Consider the following 27,756-nt stretch of genomic DNA (forward strand, 5'->3'; position numbering starts at 1 on the left):
TTTTTACACTGAACTTGTGACTGAACGTTATTACACAGCGATACAGGGACATGAAAGTCGATATAATATTCGCCTAATTAAACGTGTGCTTTTTTACAGAAAGTCACTTTTGACAGTGTGTCGCACCAACAACTTGCCGAGATTCTTAGAGAACTATTGAATTAAGATTCTTAGAACCACCGGTTTAGATTAGGGAGACCTGAGCATTATTAATCAGTTATTCTAGCAATTAGCAATTAGGATGGGCGTCAGGCAGGGGTGTGTATTATCAGCACTCCTTTTCAACATCTACTCCGAGGCGGTATTCCGTGAGGCACTAGGGAGCGTTGAGGATGGTATCAAAATTAATGGTACCCTAATTAACAATATTCGCTTAGCAGATGATACGGTCATATCAGCTGTCAGCATTCTACATCTTCAGGATATGACGGACTGCATCGTTGAACATAGCATGTTTTACGGATTACACATCAATGTTAACAAAACTAAACTTGTTGTATTTTCCAAAACACCAAGAAAGACTGTCCTCGAAGTTAACAACAAGGTGGTAGAACAAGTATTGTCCATAAAATATCTAGGAGCTAACGTTAATGATCCTTGCGACTCCAAAACTGAAATTTTGTCGAAGATCAAACATGCCAGACATACTTTTGCTTCCTCTTCTCCAGCCGAGATGTAACCTTCGAATTGCGCATATGTATGATGCGTTGCTACATCTTTCCAGTATTTCTCTACGGCTCTGAGAGTTGGACACTCAATCAGACATTGGAAAACCGCATTAACGCTTTTGAGATGTACTTGTATCGTCGTATGCTGCGTATATCCTGGATGGACAGAGTAACAAATGAGGGGGTGTTCAGGCGAATGGGCAAAGATAAAGAGCCCCTATCAACTGTGAAGGAAAGGAAGTTACAGTACGTTGTTCACATCATGAGGGGTGAACGATACTAGCTGCTCAGACTGGTCATTGAAGGCAAAATTGAGGGCAGGAGATCATTGGAAAGAAGGCAAAACTCTTGGCTTAAGGATCTGCGTCGTAGGTTCGGAAGAACATCGATTGAAATTTTCAGAGGTGTGGTTTCACGCACCATCCTAGCCAGTTGGATCGCCAACATCCGAAGGGAGACGGCGGCGGCGAAGAAGAAGACATCGCCTTTGACTCCGATTTTTTTCGATCGTATATATTTTTTTCTTTCATATTTTCTATCTGTAGTATCAGTATACACGTTTCACGTGTTATACAGAGTGGTCCTAACTGTATTCCGGAAACTTCGGCACTATATTCTGCAGATAAAAATAAGTAAAAAAGTTCGTATAGTTCGCTAGTTTCGGAGATACAGGATGTAGAAGTTGCATTTTTATTTCGACTTTTTTCAAATAATTTCTGAAGTAACGTCAATATTTGGATGAACATTTGTGTCTGGGAGTTTTTGACATGATAAATGTGAGTTTGATGTCAATATGACTCCCATTTGTAGGGGGTGCCACCTACATGTGTTTTAACTGTTTTGAAGAGTAATAACTTTTCGTCCGTACCTGTATAAAACTATTGAGTGAAAAAATATACATCTCCGTGACTTTTTACATAAAAAATGCCTTTTGGTAAAAATCGCTACGAGCAACCGTTCGTAAGATATTTAGAATGGAAATAGTCAATATATGCCATTATTGACAAAAAATAAACACGTTGAGTAGATTGAGAAAATTAATTTGAGAAATTTTTATTTTTTTAAATTAATCATACATTTTTCTGCCAAAAAAATGATGACATAACAGTTTCTGGTGAACTTTTGACACAAAATCAAATTTATGATTTCGTCTAATAACTATTTAGTAAACATGTTTAATTTATGTCAATGATGACAGGTATTGATAATTTCGATTCCAAATATCTGGAGAACCATTACTCGGAACGATTTTTACCAAGAGATCTTTCTATGTAAAAAACATCTTAAATGTATATTCTTTTATTCAGTGGTTTTATACAGGTACGAACGAAAAGTTATTACTCTTTAAACCAGTTAAAAAATACGTAGGTGGCGCCATCTACAAGTAGGAGTGATATTGACATTAAAATCAAATTTCTTATGTCAAAAAACTCCCAGACACCAATTTTGTACACCCTGTATCTCCGAAACTAAGCATTTTATGACATACATTTATACGAACTTTGTTACTTATTTTAATGTGCAGAATATGCCGTTGCTGCTCAAGTTTCCGGAATGCAGTGCTGACCACCCTGTATATGTTTTTTTGGAATTTGAAATTTTATCTCTGAAATAATGAATCATTTTTCATTGAGTGAACATAATTTTTAAATCTGTACTGCTACTGTTCGTATGCTTTATAAGAAGATTGAATTTCTCTAAAAGTTCTTCTCAACCTCTAAAGATATAGGGAGCTTCTTCAGAACACTGGGCCACCCCGTATATTAGGTGGGTACTGTATCTAAAGTTAAATTTATCAACAGTGGACTTACCCAAACGGTAATTCGGTACCACCAAAACAACATCTCTATCGAGTAGAACGTCAGGGCCATACCACATGGTGTTTCCGCCACCACATAACCAGCCGCCACCATGGAAAAATACCATAACTGGCAGAAGAGTATCGTTCTCACTTGGAAGCTGCAACGGAAATATTGTCGAGGTCAAAAAAGATGATTTGTTTTTCGAAATGTTTTTTATGGTAATTTAATTTGAATTGACTAATATTTTGAATACCTAGCGAATAGCGATTAAATATTTTTTTTTATTTCAGTAACCTTTAAATGGTATAGGTTAGATATTTAGTTTGATGTAGATAACTAGGTAACGTTAATATAAAACCAAATGTGCTTACACACTGCTACACTAACCATAAAAAGAACTAAACAACTTTTTAGCACAATCAATATTTACAAATTTTGAAGTGAATGATTTTATTAGATCGACAATTGTTACTTAAATTATAGGCTTGGTGCATTCTCCGCCGGTGCTGCCACAATCGGAGAATATCGTAAATAACTAGTATATACAAATACACGGGTTTAAATAGCGAGTATACGAAAAATTTATTATATAATTATTCTAAAAGTGTTAGGAAGTATAATTTGTGAAAATTCTAAAAATAAAAATACAAAGTAAATATTTTGATATTTATTATATACAGGGTCCGGCAATAGTGCGTCGGGCATCTGTAGCTCTTAAAATAGAAAAATTGGGAATTTTGTTTAAGTGTAAACCTAAAGCCTAAAGTATGTACAAGGATGTATTTCAGGAAAATTTTTTAACTTCTATAGGGTGGCTCAAAAAAGTGTGAGTGGATCCGGATGATTTTTTTTAAATGGAACACACACTGTAAATTATTGCATTTTTGGCTTCCTTTCAGATCACTTTACAAAATCCTAAGACATGAGTAAATATATTTCGATAGTTTTAGAGATATTAATAAATAAATAAAAAAAATATATTTTTCAACCTTCATTAAAAGAAAATATTACAAATAGAACTGTCCTGAAATCGAAACTATATTAGGTGTTTACTTTAAATGGTCTATACTTAACTTTGCTATAAATATGGTACTATTAAATCATACAGGATGCTCAAAATTCTACGCTAAACTTTCTAAAATATAAAGTAATTTTTCTTTGTTTTTTTTTAAATGGAATACCCTATATATTATTTTTTTATTAGATGGAGAATTAAAAAATAAACATTATTCCATATGGCTACTCTCAACGGTAAAATATACGAGAGAAAAATCATTGGGTGGCTTTGATAAACATTTACTATGGAAAATGCCATATGAAATATAAAACCGCGAATATCTGCGAAACTGTTAAAAATTTTGAAATACTCTAAACACAAAAATGTTCATTTTTTAATTCTCCATCTATTGAAAAAATAATATACAGGGTGTTCCATTTAAAAAAACGAAGAAAAATTATTTTATATTATAGAAAGTTTGGCGTAAAATTTTGAACATCCTGTATGATATACGATTACCATATTTATAACAAAGTAAGTACAGACCCTCTAAAATAAATATTTGATATAGTTTTGATTTCAGGACAGTTTTTGTATTTTTAATATTCTTTTTTAGAAAGGCTGAGAATATAATATAGGGTTCCCGATCGTCCCGGTTTGGCCGGAATTAACCAGGAATCAGAAAGTTTGTCCCGGCGAAAGTTTTGCCTTGGCCGGGACCTAAAAATCGCTTTTTGCATATAATATATTTTAATTTCTAATATTTAATGTTTTGTTTCAGTTATTTAAAAGCTTAAAAATAATTGTCCCGGAATCGCCGATGCTCAAGTTGAGAACCCTAATATAATATATTTTTTATTTATTTATTAATATCTCTGAAACTATCGAAATATATTTACTCATATCTTAGGATTATGTAAAGTGATCTGACAAGAAGCCAAAAATGCAATAATATACAGGGTGTTCCATTAAAAAAAATCATCCCGATCCACTCGCTCTTTTTTGTGCCACCCTACAGAAGTTAAAATATTTTCCTAGACATCCTAGAACATACTTTAGATTTGCACTTAAACAAAATTCTTAAGTTTATTATTCTACGAGCTACAGATGCCCGACGCACTATTGCCGGACCCTGTATAATTTCTACCATTAATTTTGACGTTCTAAATGTTCACAATAAAATTAGAGAAACAAACTTCTACGCTAATTGAAACCATTCATTTATTCCACTAATTTTGAGGTTCAGAACAAAGCTTTAGAGTTTAATTTGCGCTAAAAAGATATGGTATAATATTGCATTGCAACATTAAAAAAAATGTAGATAGTCAACGAAATAGTTCATGTATTTTTGTAATTTTTATATTTAACTTACCTGAGGCGAGTAGACGTTCAAGTAAAGACAATCTTCATCGCCTTCAAATGTTTCAGATCTTCTGTAAATGTCTCTTTGAGGACAGATGGTGTGTATTTGAGTAGCATTGAATGTTTTATTCCATGCTCCATATGGCACAGGAGGCTAAAAAATACTTTATTTTGTGTATTTTATTATATGGTATTTCAAAATCAATAACAAGAGGTATTTACAGGGTCTCCCATTTTCATGTGTTTTATGAGGTTTCTCTTTTATGAGTAGAGATACAAAAAAGATGCGGTCTTCATATCACGCTACATTATTATGAAAGTAAAGATGCTAACCACAGATTTGCCCAAGCCCTCTTAGTTCCAGAAACACAGGCGAATTGAAATTTTTGCACTTTTCGACACCCTTTGTATCACGGTTGTCTTATAACTTATCGAAAAGGTGGAAACTGTGTCCCATAGAGTTTGTTACGTAAAATCCAGTGGCGTACCTATTTTTTCGCTTGGAGCTGTAATTTTCGAAATATAAGCCAAACTTATGTTTTTTAGCCGACCATACCAATAGGTATGGTATTGGTTGGAATGGGTAGGCTGTTAAGATCGGCAAAAAAAAGTTTTTTTAATTTCACTCAAAATGAGTTATTTGGGTCATAAATGACCTAAATACAAAATATTTTCATGGTGTCTGTCTGTCCGTCTGTAACACGATAACTCAAAAACCGTTAAACCGATTTTAACCAAATTTGGCACAAAAATACTGTGGCACCAGAGAATCTGGCCATTAGTTTTTGGTGGGAGTGGGAGTTGGGAGGGGGTTAGAATTTAGAATTTAAAAAAAAAAATTGGAAAAATTCCTTTACTTTGAAACTAAAAGTACTGCCTACCAAATTTTTATTAACATATTTTAGTATGGGCGGCTATACGTGCCTCCCGGTGCCAATTTTTTTTTAAATGGGAAACCCTATATTTTATTTGATTGGCATTGTTATGGGCTTTTTTAAAAATATGATACCCTGTATCTACTCATATTTATAAATAGGATAAAAATGCATACTTAAATTTTTAACATAGATAAATATAGTTTAAAAGAGTATTTTATTTTATTTTATTTTATTTAACCAGAAAATTTAGCTTATCATCGTAATTCCTAATATACTGTACTGTAAATGAACGTAAGCTGCTTTTAGATAACACGCTGTCAATCAGATATATTTTAATGCATTTTTGGTGCAATAATTTCACAGAGAATAACTTTTTCTCTTTAAGGTCCTGTTATATTATTGTTCTCATATTATTTATGTGGAAGATCATGAAATAATAATAGTTATTTAAATAATTTATTAATAATATCATTGCAATATCGGATATAACAGAAAAAAAAACATTTTCTTGTATATTGTCGCAGGTCTTAATGAGGTATAACATGAATAATTATTGATATTTATTTACTAGGCATGAATTATAATCAAGTCACATTGAAATAAATATCTCCATAAGTTACATTTCCCACTAGTACACCAATTCTACTAATTAAATACACTGTTATTAGTCTTTGTAGTAGTAATGTAGGTTAATATGCGGTGTTTAATATTGTATAAATTGTACTATTGCAACCAACTAAATCTTGAAAATTATTATAAACTTAATGGTAAATGTCGAAACCTTCGCCGCTTGGAATATGAAAAAATTGTTAAGTGGTTTAAAAACGGCTATTGCTACAGCGTTAAGTAATTTATCAAGCGTTAAGGAAGTATCCTTCAATTATGTAGTTTTTTAATGTTATGATTACGATAAATACTATTTTACAAGGAATAGTAAAAAAATACAAGAAAAAGAGTAAGAAAAGGTTGTTTGCATATTCTAATGTGAGATATATTTAGATTTATTTTAAGGTTAAATAAAATATGGCGTTTGAAATCTTTAACTAGGATACAGCATACTAGCCGGCGCGCGGCGCGGCGCGGCGTTGTTTTATAGTGATTTATGTGTTATCATTATACGAACGCGTAGAGCTGCCATGCCAACATTGGAAGATATATATTTACAGAATAAAATTTTACATTTTTTTGTAAATTTACTGTAAATATACAATAAAATTTTAATTATTTTTGAAATTTACTGTAAATTTACACTTTTTCTGTATATTTACACTTTTTCTGTAAATTTACACTTTTTCTGTAAATTTATACTTTTTCTGTAAATTTTCACTTATCCTGTAAATTTACACTTTTTCTGTAAATTTACACTTTTTTGTAAATTCACATATTTTCAGTAAATTTACACTTTTTTGTAAATTTACATTTACTTATTTGTACATTTACACTTAACATGTAAATTTACAATTATTTAAATTTACAGATTTAATCCATTTTTTCTCATTTTGTTCTTGGTTAGTCTCAAATCATTGTGAAAAACGTATTTAAATATCGTCAAAAAATTAATCATCTTATAAAATTTTTGGTTTGTTTTGACGCTAGTGATAATACTTGATAAATATTCGATTTTTCTTATTTATTGCCAACCAAACGAACAAAAGCAACATAGCCAACTATTTCAGTCACTTTTGATCGCTCCATATATTAACTAAGATATAAATAATTCTATACATGTAGATTACATTTTATTCTAATTTTTATCATTACTTGACAAATTCATAGAAATGATATTTATTTGAATATTAATTTATAGTCGCGTAATCTTATATACGCAGTTTAAAAAATAATAATTTTATACTCTTTTGAATCAAATGATTAATTTATTTACTTTTTACTATTTTAATTAGAAGTTGCTTGCTCCTAATAACGGATTCTAACAATACCTACTCACTATTCACCACTAGATAGATATTTATTAATACTTCAATAAATGAAGCTCTAATAACAAACGAATACTTTGTCCAAAACTTGTCAAAAACTTAGGATTTTTTTTTGTATTCCGGCAAAAGGATGCTCGATGGATACAAAATTAAAATGAAAATAATATTTTTAAATTATTGGTAAAATTGTCATTATACGTAGAAACAACCAAACAGAAAAACCAGCAAACTATAGGCTAATAACTTGTCTCCCAACTCTACAAAATTTTCACTTCTGCAATCTGTAGAATATTTGACTTAACAAAAGATAATATTCTTACGGAAGAACAAAAGCGATGTAGAAAAAGTAGCTGTGGATGTAAAGAGCAATTAATCATAGACACAGTAATCATGCTTCGACCAAGCTCAACCAAGCTACGAAAGAAAACAGAAATATTCACACTTGCTACATCGACTACCAGAAAGCCTATGATTCTGTGCCACGTACTTGACTAAAGCAAGTTTTGAAAATATATAGGATTCACCCAAAGATCAGAAACATTTTGAGTTACACTTGAAGATGCGGCTCTAGTGTACAAAGATATCTGTAAAATAGTAGTGTATACTATGCAGGTTTTTTCTTATTTTTTCCACATACTTTGTCACCCTAGAATTAGGTTGTTCTATATCCACTTTTGGGGTAAAATGAGTTACATACACCATTTTTTTATGCAGAATTAGCTTGTTCTATATCCACAAAAACAATATAGCCAAATTCACAAATAAAGAAAAAAAATCTAATATTTTGTACTATATCCATATTAATTTGAAACTCGCGAAGTCATATAATGGCCTACATCCAAAAATCACTATTGAAGGCTACATCCTACAGTTTGTAATAAAAAAATAGAATTACTCTATTCTTTATCCCAAGAAGTGGATATGGAACGAAAATATCAGATCAAAAAATATGTTACTATGCATAAAAATTAGATTGTTCTATATCCCTTTATTCTCGATCTCTTTCTCTCTAACATACAATGTATGTATCTGTTTTTATTTAAATTTAAGGCTTTCGTTTTAAGCGGCTGAAATTGCACCACTAAACGTTCGTTTGTCAAATAGGCGGCAAATCGGTTCGTTTGAAAAGCACTGATTGTCTGATTTGTTAGCAAATTCGAATGTTTCACACTTTGCAATTTCGTCAAACCAGCTGCTTCAACTCAATTGACAGCTCAATCGTTTGTTTGAAAAGCTCTGATTGCCTGATTTGTTAGCAAATTCGAATGTTTCACGCACTGAAAAAAATATTGTTCATAATATTAATGAACATTGATTATTAACTGTTGTTTCATTGGGACAATGATTTTTTTCATTAATATAATGATTTGTTAATCATAGATCGATGTCCGATTTATTAATACTATGAATCTAATTTCATCAATATAATGAAAATCTGGTTATTAAATTAATGTAAGATTTTCATTAATATAATGAACGCGTTCATTGTTCCAATGAACGCGTTCTTTATTTTAGTGCTGAAACTTTAATAAACACATATTCATTTATATTAATGCACTAAAACATTGATTAATGAGTTGTACATTGTGACAATGAACAATATTATTAATACAACGAACACACTACATTATATTAATGTACGCGGTTATTAATATCATGAATAAAATATTAGGGCATAAATGTCCGCCATGTTGATCGGTTACTTTGGCACTTTAATAACGTCTGTGTGGTTGAGTTATTCAGTGAGGCTTTAGTTTCATTAGAGCGGTAAGTGTTCTCTTCAATATTTTAAATATTCTAAATAAAAGTCCTATCGTATTGTAGTTAATTTGTTGTGTTGTCAAATCAATTTCCGCTATGTGAGATCTCTGGTGTGGGTATTCATTAAAACAGCGGTTTCCAAATATCTTTCAGAAGATAAAAAACAAAAAGAAGAAAAACATAGTAACAAGTCGAGGCATGGAACTGATTATGGTAAATTCGAATGTTCTTTTAATATTTGGCATTTTAATTATTTTGATATACGTCTTTTAGAACCGGAAGAAGATGTTGAGACCTGCCTTCAAGCCCTCAAATTCGACAATTTAACATCGGACCCACTTGATGCGACTTGGAAAGCCTGTTGCAAATTCGTCTAGACGTTATCAAGTCTAAGGATACAGCTAATATAATGAAGAAATGGTCTTTTTATAGAAATCCCTCAGGATATCGACTGGTAAATTAATTTTCTTATTATAATTTACCCTAAAATTAATAATAACATTAGTATTCTCTTCGGCGATTCGATTTTTTTAATTTTTAATTTGTATATGCTATATCGAGTTTAATAAATTATTATTAGTTTATTGCACTTGTTTTTTATTAATAATCCCTAATGGAAAAATTTAGTGTGCTCGTAAGTAAATCGGCACTATTAGTAATTTTGTTACCTTTGTAGCTAAGGGCTTGTTCAAATGGAAATTAGAATTATTTCAGGTAGTTGGTTGGGAAATGACTATCAATGACATTTCATATCAATGACAGCGATCTTCATCATCGATTATACGGTGTAACAAGAGTTACTAATAGTGTCGACTTTTAAATGTACTAAATAGGTTATGAAATTATTTCATTGTATTAATGATACAGTTCATTCATACAATGAAATTATTTCATTGTATTTATGAAATCTGTTCATTGTACCAATGAATGTGTTCTTCAAATTAATAAACAGTGTTCATTGATTTAATGAACTTAAAGTTCATAGAGTTAATGAATTACTTTTCATTGTGCCAATGAAATCGTTCATCGGCTCAAAATTAATGATTTAATTCATTATATTAATGAACTTTTTCATTATATTTATGTCGACTTTTGGTTCAGTGCACTTTGGAATTTTGTGAAACCAGCTGCTTCAACTCAATTGACTGCTCAATCGTTCTCTAGTACTATCAATACTAGAGATAAACATTTAAATAATCCAATGAAAGTTAAAAATCAGATTTCAAATCTGATTAAGTTACTCTAATACTATACATACCAAACAAATAGGCGGAAAAAAATGATAGTATTTAATAAACAATGCAGACGAATAATTACTACTATTGTATTTTAGGTTTTTATTTTTTTATGTTGTTTTTAGTTAATGTCTTAATGGTCTCCACTTCAGTTATTTTCTGTTGAAATAATATCTTGAAATACAAATAAATCAGCTTAAAATGAGTATTATATTGTTCTATATTCCCTTATTTTGTTCTATATCCCTAAAATCGGCTCAATGCTCAGCTAATACACATTTGTTCTATATCCAAATCTAAAATGACTAATATCTTTTAAATAAATCTTCTAAAAGTAAAATAAATACATATGTTTGATAGGTTTTTATAGTACCTACCTAATATATATGTTTAATAGAACCATTTTGGTATATAGTGCTCACGGTTATCCAGTTTAAACTTTAAACCTTGTTTTCTCAGTTTCATCGAAATGGTCTATAGATCAATCTTATTCTAGGGTGACGACTTTACATTTTTTATTAACATTTTATGATCCAAATTAGCTGAATTATTCTTTATAACGGCAAACTTGTTCAACAATTTTAATTTAATTAAAAAATTATTATTATTAAGTCATTTAGATAGTTCAACATAAAAACCAGTTGGTTGAAAGTAAAGTAAGGGAACTAAAACGCAATTAATTTTAAGTGTAATACTACAGTTATGCATAAAATGGTGTTAATGCAATTAATGGATAAAAATGGCAATGATTTTCAATATCGTTAGAATATTTTTATTAATATGAATTATACATTGAAATAAATAATTAATTTTTTGTTTCAATTAGGGATATCTTGTATTTAATATCAGCAGGGTTATTTAAACCGTTCTGTGCGAACACACGATATGCAAATATAAGAACATATTAATAAATACTTTGCGAATATACTTGACCTATTCTATATTAACTACATTGGACAATAAACAATGTGTGTTTTAGTTTCCTTCCGCTATGACACTTATTTAGGTTTATTTAATAATTATAGTTGATCTTGATAATGAAGAAATAATGGATTTCTTTAGAAAAACGTGTCAAATATTAAAAACAAAACATAATATGAAATTAAAAAATATGAAAGACAGGAAGGAGTTTCACAAACCCAGACAGCATAGAAACAAGATAACTCGTCTGGCATGGACATGTGATGAGAGCTTGGACCGATAGCCAAAAACAGCTAAAAACCGAAGAATCAGTGATAACTTAACAGAACAAACACTAGAGTCGCCACCCGCCACCGGTTATCAAATGGTGTAAAAATTTCGAAAATTTATCATCTAATTATGACAAAAGGGGTCGCGCTTAACTATTTTAATTTCAATTCAGTTTTCATTGTTTTTAAACTACATTATTAGGTTTTGTTGTATTTTGTGAATGTATAAATGTTTTCTTAGTATTCTTAGTATAAAGTTGCATCGTATTAATTTAAATTATATTCCATAAATATTTAATATTAAAATATTATGACATATAGTACAGGGTGTCCCAGTTCAACCGAAACAAGGCAATTTAAAGGCATTTTTGTTGTGAAAAGGAGAAAACAGTGAAACACATCAACTTTATTTTCGAAGGGAAAATAAGATGCGACTATTTTTGGTCGAGTAGCACATCATTTGAAAGGCTATTAAAGCCTCTTTTCAGCGCCGTCTCATTTTCGGAGTTTTTTTGTCACATTTGGTGGAATCGGGCTGAAAAATAAACTTTTCATAAAATGATGATGCTTTGATTTTAATTGTACAGGAATCAAAATGGGGTCTAAAATAGCGTTTGTCCATTTTATATTTTACATTTTTCATATTTAGGACAAAATATACATATATTGAAATTTTATAATTCGTTTTATTTAAAAAATGTTAGAGGACAAACCTGTAATAATTGAGATACCTAATTCTCATGTAATATATTCCATTTAAATGTAATATTATTACTTTACAATTAAAATGTAAATTTAAAAAATATATTAAAAATATATTCAGGCATTAACTGAAATTTTTAGTATGGAAACAAGTTATTGCTATCTTGTGAGCTTAATTTGAATTTTATTTACTCAAACCCGTGATAATTGTGAAAAAGTGATATCAAAAACTTAAAAAGCTGTATGAACTGTGAACTGCAAAAACCATCGTGGATCGTAGCATAACATCGCGTCGGTTTCCAATGTAATTTTTACGTTCTCTGGTCGCCAACCCTGTGATCGTTCGACACAACCCAGTTACTATTCTGTGAAGGCGCGCGCTGTCAACATCGCTTCTGTCAACTCTCCGTGCTTAACCTCACTTTGTTTTGACGCTCTGTTTTATCCCAGCTTTTAGAAATGGTGATTATTTAAATCTTGCTGTATAATCTGAATCAGCTGCTATTTCAAAGCAACAGGGTAGAGTCACGGATGTCCCAACTTGTATTTGTATTTGGCTGGCACGTTGGCGTCCCTTTGCTTTTGTCCTCCAGAATGTCATTTGGAAGAAAGGACAGATTGTTTATTATTTATTGAGCCCTCGGAAGTATTTCGAGGGTCTTACGGACGGACATTGTCTTACGGACAAGTGTCCAAGGTATGGACTATTTTTCAAGGTCCTAGTAGTGTTCTCTTGTGCCACTATCTTATGGACGGATGTCCCATGGACAAGTGTCCCCAGTAGGATTGATTTGTCTTACACATAGAGTGCCCCAGCGTGGATGTGGCTTGAGCCCCGTGCTGCTTCACCCCCATTTCTAAGCCTGGATCGCCGACAGACAGTACAGAGATGCTAGACCTCCTCGCGCTGCTACTGTTTGAAGCAGGTTTACATAAAAGAACAGCTAAGTGTATATTTAAGTTCTAGTTTTGCATTTAACATCTAAAATGTTTTCAGTCTTAAACAGTAACGTACATTTTTAAATAATATCGTACAGACTATATTTAGTGGTTAGATTATTAAGAACATTTATGTCGATGCAGTAGTTACAATGTGATTTAGATTTTAGGTTTCATTATATTACGCCTTGTAATAGTATTACTTTCTATAGATATTATTATTGCGCTATATTAACAGATGAATAATGAGACATAGATTCTAGAATCTACAGGTTGCAACATATCAGATTCAACACCGCATAAAATTTAACAATTTAAATAAAGTAATGCTACTTTTCTTATATTTTCTATAACGTTACACGCATTGTATTTTTTCATAGTCTTTTCATAGAACGTATTTAATATTATTTACATATATAGTTTTACTCAACAAGTAACCACTATAATAATTATATTAATTGTACAATGCTATTTACCATCAGAATTCATCACGAATAAATATAGTCATTAGTTTTAAGTATTATACAACTGTGTTTTCTTTCTCTGTACATGCCTGGCGCCCAATATCTATTTTTTTGTTTATTGTTCTTAATTAGTTTTCTTTCCAGTGAAATACCTTATCCACGACTGCTCTCCGATGAAAAGCTGCCGTTCGCAGTGGTAGTTGTTTAAAAAACGCTACAGTGTTTCACACATCCTCTAACAAAATAAAATTTTATATATGCACACTGTATTTTATTTAAAAAGTTAAAAGCAAAATAAAACACTAAATCACCACAATACACCAAAACACTTTTACTTTTACACTGGACGCGCGTTTCGCTAACCATATTAGCATTATCAGCAGATGATTATAAACTAAGAAAAGTTGAAGCTTATAATCATCTACTGATGATGCTAACCCAAGTAGCATCTATCTGACTTCGAACTAAATCTGACCTGAAGCGATGTCAGACTTTGTGCAAATTTAGGTCGGGTGCTAGTGATACGACCGGTGACGTCGCTTTCGTATTAGAAGCGACGTCGTTGGATCCGAGTCGGTAAATCCAACGATCTGTCGACGTACAAAATAACATCGTACCATTTTTATTAATTTCCCAACGGCGTCGTTCCCACGTTTGCTTGCACGACGTACATATACTTGAACTAGCCCGACGTCTACCCGTTGTCCGAATAGGATACGTCTCACTGATAATCCCTAAAATAACGTCCAATTATATTTTGTTGTATTTTATGTTCATATTTATAACCTAATTTACGTATCTCTATTTACGTCCGTAAATACAACCCATTAAGTAGCATTTGCGACCTAATGAACATAATGAATATAACCTAATAAAAAGTTTTTGTAAACATACTTAATTTTTTTATTATGCCTAAAAAACACTAAAAAGGCATTTAGACATTCATCTACATTTTACAGACATCTTACATTTTACAGACACCTTACAGACATTCATCTACATTTTACCTCTAGCTTTTGCAAAATAATAATAGTAAAAACCCATAAATGCTTTTTATCCGGAGGAAGAGATGCTGCATTACACTGGTGCATCTTAATTTCATTTTTTAGCTTAGGAAACCAGCAGACCCCATCCTCCTCCCACATGTGAGGTTAGGCTTAAAAAAGTGGCTGCCCATTTTTTTAAGGAGAAAACAAAAACTAAAATATAGTTGCACAAATCACTGATACGCAAAGTGAGGTTACGTGGCGTACGTTGGAATTATATACGTCATAATACGATTGCCGGTCGTCCGGTTTGATTTGACTTCGGTCGTGTGAGACGACTAATGTTGGAGACCCGGTCGGAATTGGTATATTGGTAGTTCATATTAAGTCGGACACAGAAATCCGCTGACAAAACTGATGTCTGGATTAATGATTCAGAATTATTATAATATGATAGGCACTTATAGTTATATTCGAGGAGTGATTATGAATCCATTTGTAATTAGGTAGTTTGGTTAGGTTTTTATGTATTCTTGGTAGCGAATATGAAACCAAACGTAACGTAAGTGCTTAGCGACGAATTTTAAGTGAAATCCAACGTAATATGACGTTGGTAATTGGTAGGATTACATTCCCTATTAGGTCAGATACCGACGTCGAGGCGACCCGAATCTGTATTCCCCATTTAGGTATAAGTAAATAAGGGTCGTCAGGCGGTCAAACCGACGTTGGTACCCGACATCGGGTTTATTGAACGCGACGTATACCCGACGTTAGATAACGTCCAAATGCTACTTGGGAACATGGTTAGCGAAACGCGCGTCCAGTGTAAAAGTAAAAGTGTTTTGGTGTATTGTGGTGATTTAGTGTTTTATTTTGCTGTGTAACACCAAAGGTTCCAACCCTCAACTGTAATAAAAAGTTAAAAGAAAATAATAATACATTTTATTGTAAGAATAGTGCCAAATAGTATTTACATTGTCCTTATGGGAACTTTCCAATCTAAACTTGTTTCTTTTATCTATGAATGATATCACCAATCTCTTCCATCTGCTTTTCAAGCGAAAGAGGGTTGGACAATAAATTACTTTTTTTTTCAAACGTCACAAAAGTATTAATTTTTGCGATGTGATTGACAGCATAAAAAAGTCATTTTCTCTTCTAGGCATAAAAGTAAAGCACTTTTACGTCTAAGCATAAAAGCGTGAAAATATATTATTAAACTGACATAAAGTGTCAAATTCCACGACCGTAACTATGTTTTCCCGATATACAGGGTGAGTCTTAAATAAGTGCAAATATTTTCAGGAGTGGTATATTTCGACCCCATGAACACGTCTATAAGTTTTTTTTCGCATAAATAAAAATGTTGAAAATCGTGCATTTTCTTTTAAATTTCTCTATATATTTTTCGAAAACTTTTTAGAACTGCCCGTTCACCGCAAATTTTCCCACGGTAAAATTTCTTAATCTCTGATATTACCATAGTTACAGCTTTTACTCTATGGTTACGGCACTAAAAGGGATGCAAATACAGAAAAAAACGGTGGCTCTCAAAATTTTGGCAGAAAAATCATTATATAATTTTTTTAAATTTTCAAACTTAAATAACTCGGTTATTTTGGACTTATTTGAAAAATGGTAAAGAGAAAATATGTTTCTTTTATCGAGATATACCAGTCCTGAAAATATTTGTACTTATTTAAGACTCGCCCTGTATAATTAGATACAAGGTATAACTTTTTTTATTATTTGGAACGTTTGAAATTGTTTAATACGTATTTGTGGCGTTTGAAAAAAACATAGCATGTTCTATTCGGAGTAAAAATTACTTTTTGTGCTTCGCCTGTATATCTACGTACAGCTCCGCCGCAAAAAGTGTCATTTTTACTCCTAATAAAACAATATACTATTGTTTGGCATTGCCTTATTTTTGAATTTTATTGCAATATATTGATTAAAATCACGTTGCTAGGAATGCTAGGCAACGAACTTACAACTTCCAGAATTATGTGCTTGTTCAAATAGGTAGTTGGCATTCTATTCTAAGATCTGAATATAATGTCGATTAGGAGGTATCCCTAATTCGGTTTGCAACATCAACTAACAACAATAATTTCAATTTTCGCCCATGGAAAATTATGTACGCTATATTAAGAGTAAAATAAAATCTCCTGATTATGATGACTTTACCCATTCGGTACAGCCATTTTTAGATATAAAAACTATGATGTTATTTCAGCTCTTGAAACCCTACTTATGAACGGATTTTTTTTAGTTGTTATTACTTTATCTCCAACACGTTTGAAATAAGATGTATTTATCGGTATATTTATTAGAATCAATTAGTTTTATCGGCCAATTGTTACCCATCTTTCATAGCATTCTGGTTCTCATCTTACAAGTTAATTAAAGCAATTTAATAACTTAATTAAAAAAATAATTTTGTTATTTATGCGTTGTCATAAGCGTTGTTTGAATTCTATATTTATTAATTAGTAAATGTTTCTTGATTAGTATTTATAAAACCATAATTGTTATAATTTATCAATTTATCTCGACATTATTTTATACACTCGTAGTTAATATTATATTCTTTTATAAAAACGTCTTATGTATAACGTTGAGTCTTTAGTGTGTTAATTAATCAATTTATGGAATACTCCCTTCTAAAATATATTTTCCATAGATGATTTTAATTTAAATGTTTGTTTTTCAGACAAGCATTATTTTCGAAGTTGCGATGCGGTTGCCTCCATGAAGATGCAAAGAGAACACAACATGTTCATCATTCCATTGCTTTTTCGGAACATTGGGCCATCCTGAATTAATTTTATTCTGTGTGCTGATGAGACTATTTATTCACATATACATGTTTATACCTAATACAACTTCGACTGTAATAATTCTCAAACAAATGTTTAAAGGTCTCTGAGTATTTCAAAACCACCAAATTATATAACGTTATGGTCATCCGCATACAATATGTTAAACATCTTTTAAGAAAATCATTAGAATCGATAAAAACATATAGAAGTGAAAGTAAGATACATCAGCTAGCAATGTCCGTCGGGACGTGACATGCATATCTAATGTGCCTTAAAAATACTGATTAATATGAAATATATAATATTAACTTTTTAATATCTTTAAATACAAGAACCTTTACAAGCATTGATTGTAAGGTGAATAAACCTAACAACAGTATCATTTCAAAATATTGCAGAAATTTTGAGGATGTACCAAAATATGTACTTTATTTTTACCCTGGACGTATTACTTCATGCTATCATAACAATATTTTTTTATATCTGACCATGCTGCTAACATGGTTAGATAGATTTCGTCTTTTTATTGTAAGATCGTGGTTTGGGTTGGGTTGGTATATTTTCCCTTTCCAGGGCTGTAACTTCTTCAGGTAGCATTTTACGGCATATGTTCATAAGAACTGTTTGTTTTATTTTTATCTGCAAAATCACCCACCAAAGATTGATACACTATTTGTTTGACACCCTGTATATCAATGATGGTGTTTTGGAATGGGTATTAGATAGATAATATCTATTGCTGTATATCTATTGTAGCTATTATGAGAGATATAATAATATGATATATCTATTAGAGGGGGAGAAAAAAAATCATATGCCCTATTACAGGCAGCATATTTAAGAAGAAAAAAAGGTAGTAAAAACACCTCATATCAACATGCGATTCGTAACGACAATTTGATTCCAAATACTAAGTGTGTGGTACCAAATTATTCGTAAAAAAATGCCTTTTCCAAATATACTAATGAGCCATCGTCGCGTCGTTCCGTTTGAAAAAATTGAGATATGATTAAAAATACTATTTGGGCATCTTTTAACCGGCCAGGACAAGACATGAAAAACAATGGACGATCAAATATATTTTCCACGGCTGCTTGATTAAAAATTAATGTTTTTAATACAGCCATGGCACTCTAGATTAAAATTTAAAATACGATTTTTTTAAGCGTGAATGTCAAAAGCATAAACATATGATATGATAAAAATATGATAGATATAGCCAAATCTCGTTTTTTTAGCTGAAGAAATAAAAAAGTTATAGGGTTGAGCCACTTTTGAAATACACAGGGGACCCCCATCTTGCTTAAAGTATATTTCACGTAAATTAGCTAAAGGAATATTTAAAAGTTCCGATACGATAGCTTCCAAGATTTACAAATAACGGTAGAGAGTTAAGTTTCCATAATATACAGGGTGAGTCTTAAATAAATGCAAATATTTTCAGGGGTGGTATATTTCGACCCCAGGAACACGCCAATGAGTTTTTTTCGCTAAAAGAAGATGTTGAAAATCGTGCATTTTCTTTTAAATTTCTCTGTATATTTTTCGAAAACTTTTTAGAACGGCCTGTTCACCGCAAATTTTGCCACGGAATAATTCCTTAATCTCAGATATTAACATTGTTACGGCTTTACTCTATGGTTACGGCACTAAAAGGGATGCAAATACAGCAAAAAGCCGGTGGCTCTCAAAATTTTTCCAAAAAAAATCAATTTTTTTAAAAATTTTCAAACTTAAATAACTCGGTTATTTTGGACTTATCTGAAAAATGGTAAAGAGAAAATATGTTTCTTTTATCGAGATCTACCAGCCCTGAAAATATTTGCACTTATTTGAAACTCACCCTGTATAAAGAATTTATTAGTGGCTTTCAAAATAAAGCAAGATACAGATAGCAGTATACCTACTTTTAATAATTCCTTAGTTTCTTTTATTATCAATCATGGACTACTAATAAATATGATCCTTTAATACATTTATTTAAATATTGCAGTAAATAGTAAAAATAAATATAGAGTGATATATATTTTTGAGAAGCTTATGACAAGCCAGATCATATAATTTATAAATATACAAAGTGTGCCATTTAAGAAAACATAACTTTAGTTCATATCTTTAAAAATATTCTTTTCGTAGAATAATAGACTACGCCACTGTATTCTACGTAAAAAGTTCTACAATAAACAGTCTTCACCTTCTCGACACCTTTAACAATAACAGAGGTACGGGGGGTGTCCCAAATTGCAAAATTTTCAAAAAGACCCTGTAGCTCAGAAACGAAGAGGGCTATGAAAATTTTGTTTACGGCTCTTCCGTTTGACAAAAAAGTGGCACAGGTATGTGCAAACTGGACCCTTCTATCTTCACGAATAACGGAGATACCGTAAGATTTCAACCAAAATGGGACACCCACAAGCACACCTTCAAAGTTAGTAATTTATGTTATTAATTTAAGGTTTTTGATATTGTGTTCTAGTGGACCGATTTTGATAAGCTTTTAGCAATTTGTAAATAAAATAATTTGACTTTTTAGTATCTCTTTCTAAATGTTCTCACCTGTCAATTATACAAATACATATACAGGGTGGCGCACCTCATTCGCCTCGGTTGATTATACGAAAACGGAAAGATGTAGAAACAAAATATTTTAGGAGTATATGTGGGGAGACAATGTGCACAATTTAAAATTATTTTGAAATATACAGGGTGTTTCAGAACTAAGATCCACACCAAAGTTATATTTTTTCTTATGGAACACCCGGTATTTTATTTCATTTTTGGATTCTTGGGCCCAAAAAAAGGCATTTATTATAAAGTTTAACATGTTTAAAATCTTTAGTTTTTGAGATATTTAAAGATATTTAAATTTGCATGCTACAATAGAATATACTATTAACACCCTGTACATTACTTTCCAGAATTAATTCTTATGCTGAGTTTAAAGGTAGAGAAATAAACTTTACTCAAAAATGGTATTGGTTCCTTAAATTTATACAGGGCTATCAAAAGCTGCTGATCTATTTTAAGGATATATTTTATATATAAACTTTGTTATTTCAAATGTAACACCCTGCATTTTTTTTAAATAAATCGAAGCCGATTCAAATGCTCTTTCAAACAATATATTAGGGTTTCCTATACCTATCTAGCTCAGATTTTGAATAAAAAGCGATTTTTAAATAAAATTGTAATCAAGATGGCTGGTGTCGTCATGGCAATTTTCTAGTGACAGCTAGTAACTATTTTCAAAGTCGACATTAGTTTATGGACATTATTATTATTTATAATTTATAACAGTTTACTTAAATTTACCTACAATAGTTTAATAAGTAAGTATTCATTATTTTATCAAGAAAAATAAAGCAGTATCTGCTGGCGGAACGAATAGATAATATGTTACTAGTGATATTATTTTGTGAGGAAAATTACTTCTTGGCATCAAGGGTATATGCTCAAAGATATCCAAATAGGAATCTTCCTGATAAGAGTTTCTTTGAAAAACTTCTTGTCCTATTTCGCCTGGTAGTGTGGTTTATAAAAAACCTATTAGGCAGAAACCTGTCGTTGGAAGTGAAGAAAATGAATCTGCCATAATTGGCTCTTTTATAGAAAATCCATGTCTACAAGTCATCGTAAAATAATTCAGACTACTTTTTCGTTTTTCTTGATAGAATAATAAACACATATTTAATAAATTAGAAACTTGCCATGACCACACTAGCCATCTTGATTACAATTTTATTGAAAAATCGCTTTTTATTAAAAATCTGAGCTAGATAGGCATAGGAAACCCTAATATAGCTTGAAAGAGCATTTAAATCTGCTTCGACTTATTTAAAAAAATACATAGTGTTGCATTTGAAATAACGAAGTTTTTATGTAAAAAATATTTAAAATAGACCACCAATTTTTGATACCCCTGTATACATTTAAGGAAGGAATAACATTTTTCTGTAAAGTTTATTTCTCTACCTTTAAACTCAGCACATGAACTAATTCTGAGAGAGAAAAGCAATGTACAAAGTGTTAATAATCTATTCTATTGTAGCCTGCAAATTTAAATATCTTTCAATATCTCAAAAACCAAAGAGTTTAAACATATTTAACCATATAATACATACCTTTTTTTGGGCCCAAGAATCCAAAAATGAAATAAAATACCGGGTGTTCCATAAGAAAAAATATAACTTTGGTATGGATCTTAGTTCTGAAACACCCTGTACATTTCAAAATAATTTTAAATTGTGCACATTATCTCTCCATATATACCCATAAAATATTTCGTTTCTACATCTTTCCGTTTTGGAATAATCAACCGAGGCGAATGAGGTGCGCCACCCTGTATATTTTAACACAAAAAAGATTGTTATTTTGGTGAAAGTTTAGAATACCCTGTGGAACATGTTAAAAAAGCTAGGAATTTTAAACTCTTTATGATCTAGATGCATATTTTCTCGATCGTTTATTTTTCGGTTCATCTCAATAGCTTTATTTTATTTGGAAGAAGTCATTAACATTTTTTCGTAATTTTTACCTTAAAATCGTGCCTTTGCTTTTGCTTCGTACCTTTGGTTTTGGTCCCAGTCAACAGACCTATAAATTAGTGTTTATTTTTTATGTAAGGTCACTGATATTGAAAAATCATATTATTATATTGTCTGTTGACTGTTGGGTAGTTATTCTAGCAGAAATGGTTCTAAGTCCAACAATTCTTTCTGCAACCTAACCAGAAATCGTATCCGCTAATTGATTAATAATTGCTAATTGCTAACTGAAGACGAAAGAGATCAAAATTATATCGCTAACACATTGAGGTGTGCAAGTAGAGTGAAGTCGCCTTACCTCGAGACAAGTTCGTATGTTATGCCGGGTCCAGACCAAGGCGACAAAAAGTAAACACGATTTTGAGACAAAAACAAGACAAACTTGCGACAAAAAATAGGGAATTTTAAAAAGACAAACTTGAGACAAATTGTCCACATCAAGGACAAAAGTACAACAAAGTCAAAAGTTTAGTTGTTGCGAATGAGTTTTATTAACCATGTGTGATTTCACTGGTCTCCTACTGTTGGCAGCAGGCAGCACACGCCATGCACACTGCGCGAACAACTTGTCATAAAATATACGAACAAAACATACACGCTTTGATCTTTACCGACTCGAGTCGCGACATTGAAAAGTCTCCGAATTTTGAAACAAAACAAAAATGTCGCAAAAATGTATTGGATTTGTGGCAATTTTGTCGTAAAACATGAATGTTTCTGTCTTGTCGTTGTTTTGTCTGCTTGAACTGGACTCGGTATTAGACGTCCAGGAACCTTTGAATGAGGACTTCGAATCGAGAATCGATTTGCCAGCCTTTTAAATTTGTAATGAATTGAAGGAACGTAAATCAAAAAACCAACTATCGAGAAATGATACACCTAGATGAGAAAATTTCTTTCTACATATTCCACAGGGTATTTAAAATTTTCACCAAAATATAATTTTTATCCTCGTATAATTGACGGATGGAAATTTCCATGTTTAATCTAGACAGAGATATTGAAAAGTCAAATGATTTAGTTACATATTGCTTAAAATTTTATCAAAATCGGTCCACTAGAATAAAATATATTAAATTTTATGTGTGTCGGTGAGTGTATTTTTGCAGCTTTCGTTGTATTTTAAAATATAATATTAAACAATTTTTTTAAAATACATCCGGCAAAACTATAGATGAAAGTAAAAATTTACCTTAAATCGCAATTCGCCCAATGGTGGTTTAGCAAAAGGAATACCTAAAAATCCAAAAATTTCTCGACCTCCTTTTGTTTTGAAAACTTTTCCTCTTAATGATCCGTCTTCGCATTTCACTGTCGGATGCGCACAATCATTTTCACAATTATCACTTAAACTACATCTTAATAATAATGTAAAACAAAATACGGCTAAGATCTTATAAAGCCAATTCATTATTTAGAGCGTACCTATGACTTAACGATAAATTTTAGTTTTACTGTATACAAAATCGTTTCTTACTAGTTTATATTAGCTTAGCGGGTACTGCCAATATTAGGGGGGATTAGAGAGTTTTTGCACTAATATTATTATATGCTGATATTATTAATACTTTTGATAAAAAGGTTAATATTTAAAACTAGTTTTAAGTACCTGATATAAAAGATTTTGTATAATAAGTTTGTTTATAATTGGTATTTATTTAAGAATTCTTTTTATTATTAGCTTTTACTTAACTTGTCGTGTTAGTAACATAGAGAAAGTAATAAAAAGTAATATCGTTAGTAAGAGTATTAGTAAAGTATCGTTTTTGAGATTGACATTTTTTGTTCCAGCGATATTTGGTGCTAAATGTTTTGGAAAATTTTTTTTTTGTAGATTTCCTGAAATAACTCCAGATCTGTTAGAGATATCGAAAAACGGTTTGCGATAGTCAATTCTACATAAAATGAACTATCAGTAAGAATATTTTAGTTGCGATCTGAGAGATTTAGGTTTTTGACAAAAATCGACAAGGGTGTGCCGAGGAATATTTTCGAATAATTTTGGAAAATCGATTTTGCTTATTTTGTAATATGTTGTAGTGCTGAATGTGTACTTTACAAAACTGTATCGTTTTTGAGATTGACACTTTTTGTTCCGGAGATATTTGGTTTTAAATGTTTTGGAAAATAGAAGAAAATATTTCTCTTGTAGATTTTCTCAAATAACTCGACATCTGTAAGAGATATTGGAAAACGGTTTGCGACATCAGTCTATTCTACGTAAAATGAGCTATCAGTAAGAATATTTTAGTTGCGATCTATTCTAAATTTCGGTTTTTGACAAAATCGACAGGGGTTGCCGAGGAATTTTTTCGAAAAATTTTACTATTAATAATATATAAAATTATATTAAACGTATTAGTAAGAGTGAGATGAATTTAATAACTGAGTGTTTAGCCATCTTCAACCGATTGCCATCCACACCAAACCATAAAGCAATATATAAAAGATTCGAGTTTTACTGGCACCACTGCAAACGCGGACAGAATTGAGAGCCAAAGTTGTTATTATACATAGGCAGTTAGGAAATTGAACATGTCAGCACCACCCCAATACAAATGCTCTCGCTACGCCTCTGCTTAAACATTATAGGTTTTGGCTTATTGTGGCCTTATTTTCAGAAAATTTTATTTTATAGTAGCTTTTTAGAACAAAAATCATTATAAAAATAAGATAATATAGCTTTTTAAGCTATACAAAGAAGCCAAAGCAATAATATATAGAACCATAGCAATAATAATGATATATCAAATAACCCTAGAATTTGAAACTGGCAGAGGAGCGCGACAGGGAGATACGATATCCCCAAAGCTTTACAGCAACATTAGAAAAAATCTTCCGTCAACTTGACAGGACAAACAAAGGATTAAACATAGATGGAAAACCCTCTAAGATTCGCTGATGACATACTCCTAATTGCCAATAGTCCTAAAGAACTACAAGCACAAATTAATGAACTAAATATAGCCAGCAATAAAATGGGTCTTAAAATGAATTTAGCAAAAACTAAAGTAATGTACAACGATAAATAACATAACACTGGAAATAGTAGAAGAATATATATGTTCGGGACAACTAATACACAGCTCTGGATCTCTACTACCAGAAATCAACAGAAGAATTAAGTTAGCACGGAGTACTTATGGAAAAAACTCAATCAAACTAAAATCATAAACATTCAACCAATGTGTACTACCAGTCACGACCTATATATGCTTAGCAGGGATAACTTGGGCCCACATAACCAACAATAAACAACAATGGGCCCAGCTACAAAAAAAGTATATGAGGGAGGCTAAGGAGGAGGAGATAATTGGAAATGGTTGAATAAGATGAAAATGGTGATGATGATGATTAAGCTAACTAAATTATAATAAAAAAATATATAAAAAAATTATTGTAACTTAAGATTGTAATCGATTTGTTCTATTCTTCTTGTCGGGAATATTTCATTCAAGAAACCATATGTTTTTATAATAGTTCTTTATAAACAAAATTGTAGACATTGATGATACGTGATTCTTTTATCAATTTTTTTCTAGAGGTACGTATTTTTTATTTTTTGGGTTTTCCGTGTTAGCTTGTGGTTCTTCAAAGAACTGATTGTTTGCTAAAAGTTCAACGCGATCATATCCGTCATTGTCAGTGAGGCTTTGATGTTTGTAAAGATAGGTACTTCTTAACAATTCGCCAAACACGGGAAATCCAAATAATAAGACCAACGTTGCCACCTGCCCCCATTGAGCCGGTCCATTCTTACTTCTATTAAAAATTCAGGCTTCTTTTTTGTCACAAGTTTTTATGTACCAAAATTTAGAAAAGTATTTTTTCTAACTGAGCAAAATTGTAAATACAAAACCCTAAATTTGAGTTCGGAAAGTTAGTTAAGTTATATCACACGGCGGTTTTAGATATTCATTTTCTAACGTGTCATTATGAATTTTGATGTAGTTCTGTTTAGTACCCACTTATGGTCGGTGGGTAAATACCCAACAGGTAAGTAAATAAAATTTAGTTTTTACACCTGGTATATACCCATAAGATGTAGAGAATATACCCGATATACACTGGTATATTTATGGTATTATACCGAGTATTTACTATGCGGTCGTTGGGGAATTCTTCTATAAAACTAGGGTATTCACCAACATGTCACCATTGATGTTGTAGTGTCATGTTTTTGATGCAATTTATCGACTGTTGTTTACTCTGGTGATTATTCTTTAACTAACTGGTGGTTTTCTGAACATTTTAATGTTTCTTTAATGTCGAATTTATAATGTCGAATTGAATAATAAATTGTTAAAATTTGTTGGAGTGCCTTAAATTAACAAAGTAAGCATACTTCGGTAAACCCGTCATAGTATATGCGGTGTATATCGGGTATGTATTATACAGGGTGGTCCGAACTGTATTCCGGAAACTTCGGCAGCATATTCTGCAGATAAAAATATGTAAAAAAGTCGTATAAATGTATGTCCTAAAAAGCTTGCTTTCAGAGATACAGGGTGTAGAAGTTAAATTTTTATTTCGATTTTTTCCAAATAATTTCTGAAGTAACGTCAATATTTGGATGAAAATTGGTGTCTGGGGGTTTTTTGACATGGAAAATTTGATTTTGATGTTAATATGACTCCTACTAGTAGAGGGCGCCACCTACATGTGCTTTAACTGTTTTGAAGCGTAATAACTTTTTGTCCGTACCTGTATAAAACTACCGAGCGAAAAAATATACATCTCTGTGACTTTTTACGTAAAAAATATCTCTTTGTAAAAATCGCTACGAACAACCGTTCTTAAGCTATAAGAATGGAAATAGACAATACATGTCATTATTGACGAAAAATAAACAGGTTGAGTAGATAGTTATTTCACTGAAATAATAAATTTCGGAAATTTTTATTTTTTTAAATTAATCATAAATTTTTCTGCAAAAAATGATGGCAAAACAGTTTTTGTTAAACATTTGGCACAAAAACATTTCAAATTTATAATTTCAGTCTAATAACTATTTAGTCAACATGTTTAATTACCCGTAGCGATTTTTACCAAGAGACCTTTTTCATGTAAAAAACGTTGTAAATGTATATTTTTTTACTCAGTAGTTTTATACAGGTACGGACGAAAATTTATTACTTTTCAAACCACTTAAAAAATATGTAGGTGGCGCCCTCTACTAGTAGGAGTCATATTGACATCAAAATCAAATTTCTCATATCAAAAAACTCCCAGACACCAATTTTCATCCAAATGGTGACGAGACTTCAGAAATTATTTGGAAACAATCGAAATAAAAATGAAACTTTTACACCCTGTATCTCCAAAACTAAGAATTTTAGGACATACATTTATACGAAATTTTTAACTTATTTTTATCTGCAGAATATGCTGCCGAAGTTTCCGGAATACAGTTCGGACCACCTTGTATACAGGGTGAGTTTCCTATGATGTTCTCTATGGGTATCT

General features: G+C 31.3%; 1 protein-coding gene across 1 annotated transcript in view; it reads right to left on the reverse strand.

The window, feature by feature from the left end:
• The window catches only part of LOC115890554 (venom carboxylesterase-6-like), a 43,691-nt gene extending 19,893 nt beyond the window's left edge, over positions 1 to 23,798 (reverse strand). The window contains exons 1-3 of the mRNA XM_030910820.1: positions 23,483 to 23,798; positions 4,840 to 4,983; positions 2,480 to 2,627 (exon numbers count right to left, since the gene is read on the reverse strand). Coding sequence (XP_030766680.1) covers positions 2,480 to 2,627; positions 4,840 to 4,983; positions 23,483 to 23,701 — 511 coding nt within the window. The 5' untranslated portion in view covers positions 23,702 to 23,798. The remainder of the gene's footprint in view (positions 1 to 2,479; positions 2,628 to 4,839; positions 4,984 to 23,482) is intronic.
• Between the last annotated feature and the right edge of the window lie 3,958 nt (positions 23,799 to 27,756).

This window comes from Sitophilus oryzae, unplaced genomic scaffold (assembly GCF_002938485.1).
Source record: "Sitophilus oryzae breed Bouriz unplaced genomic scaffold, Soryzae_2.0 scaffold_882_pilon_pilon, whole genome shotgun sequence".
NCBI classification, from domain to species: Eukaryota; Metazoa; Arthropoda; class Insecta; order Coleoptera; family Curculionidae; genus Sitophilus; species Sitophilus oryzae.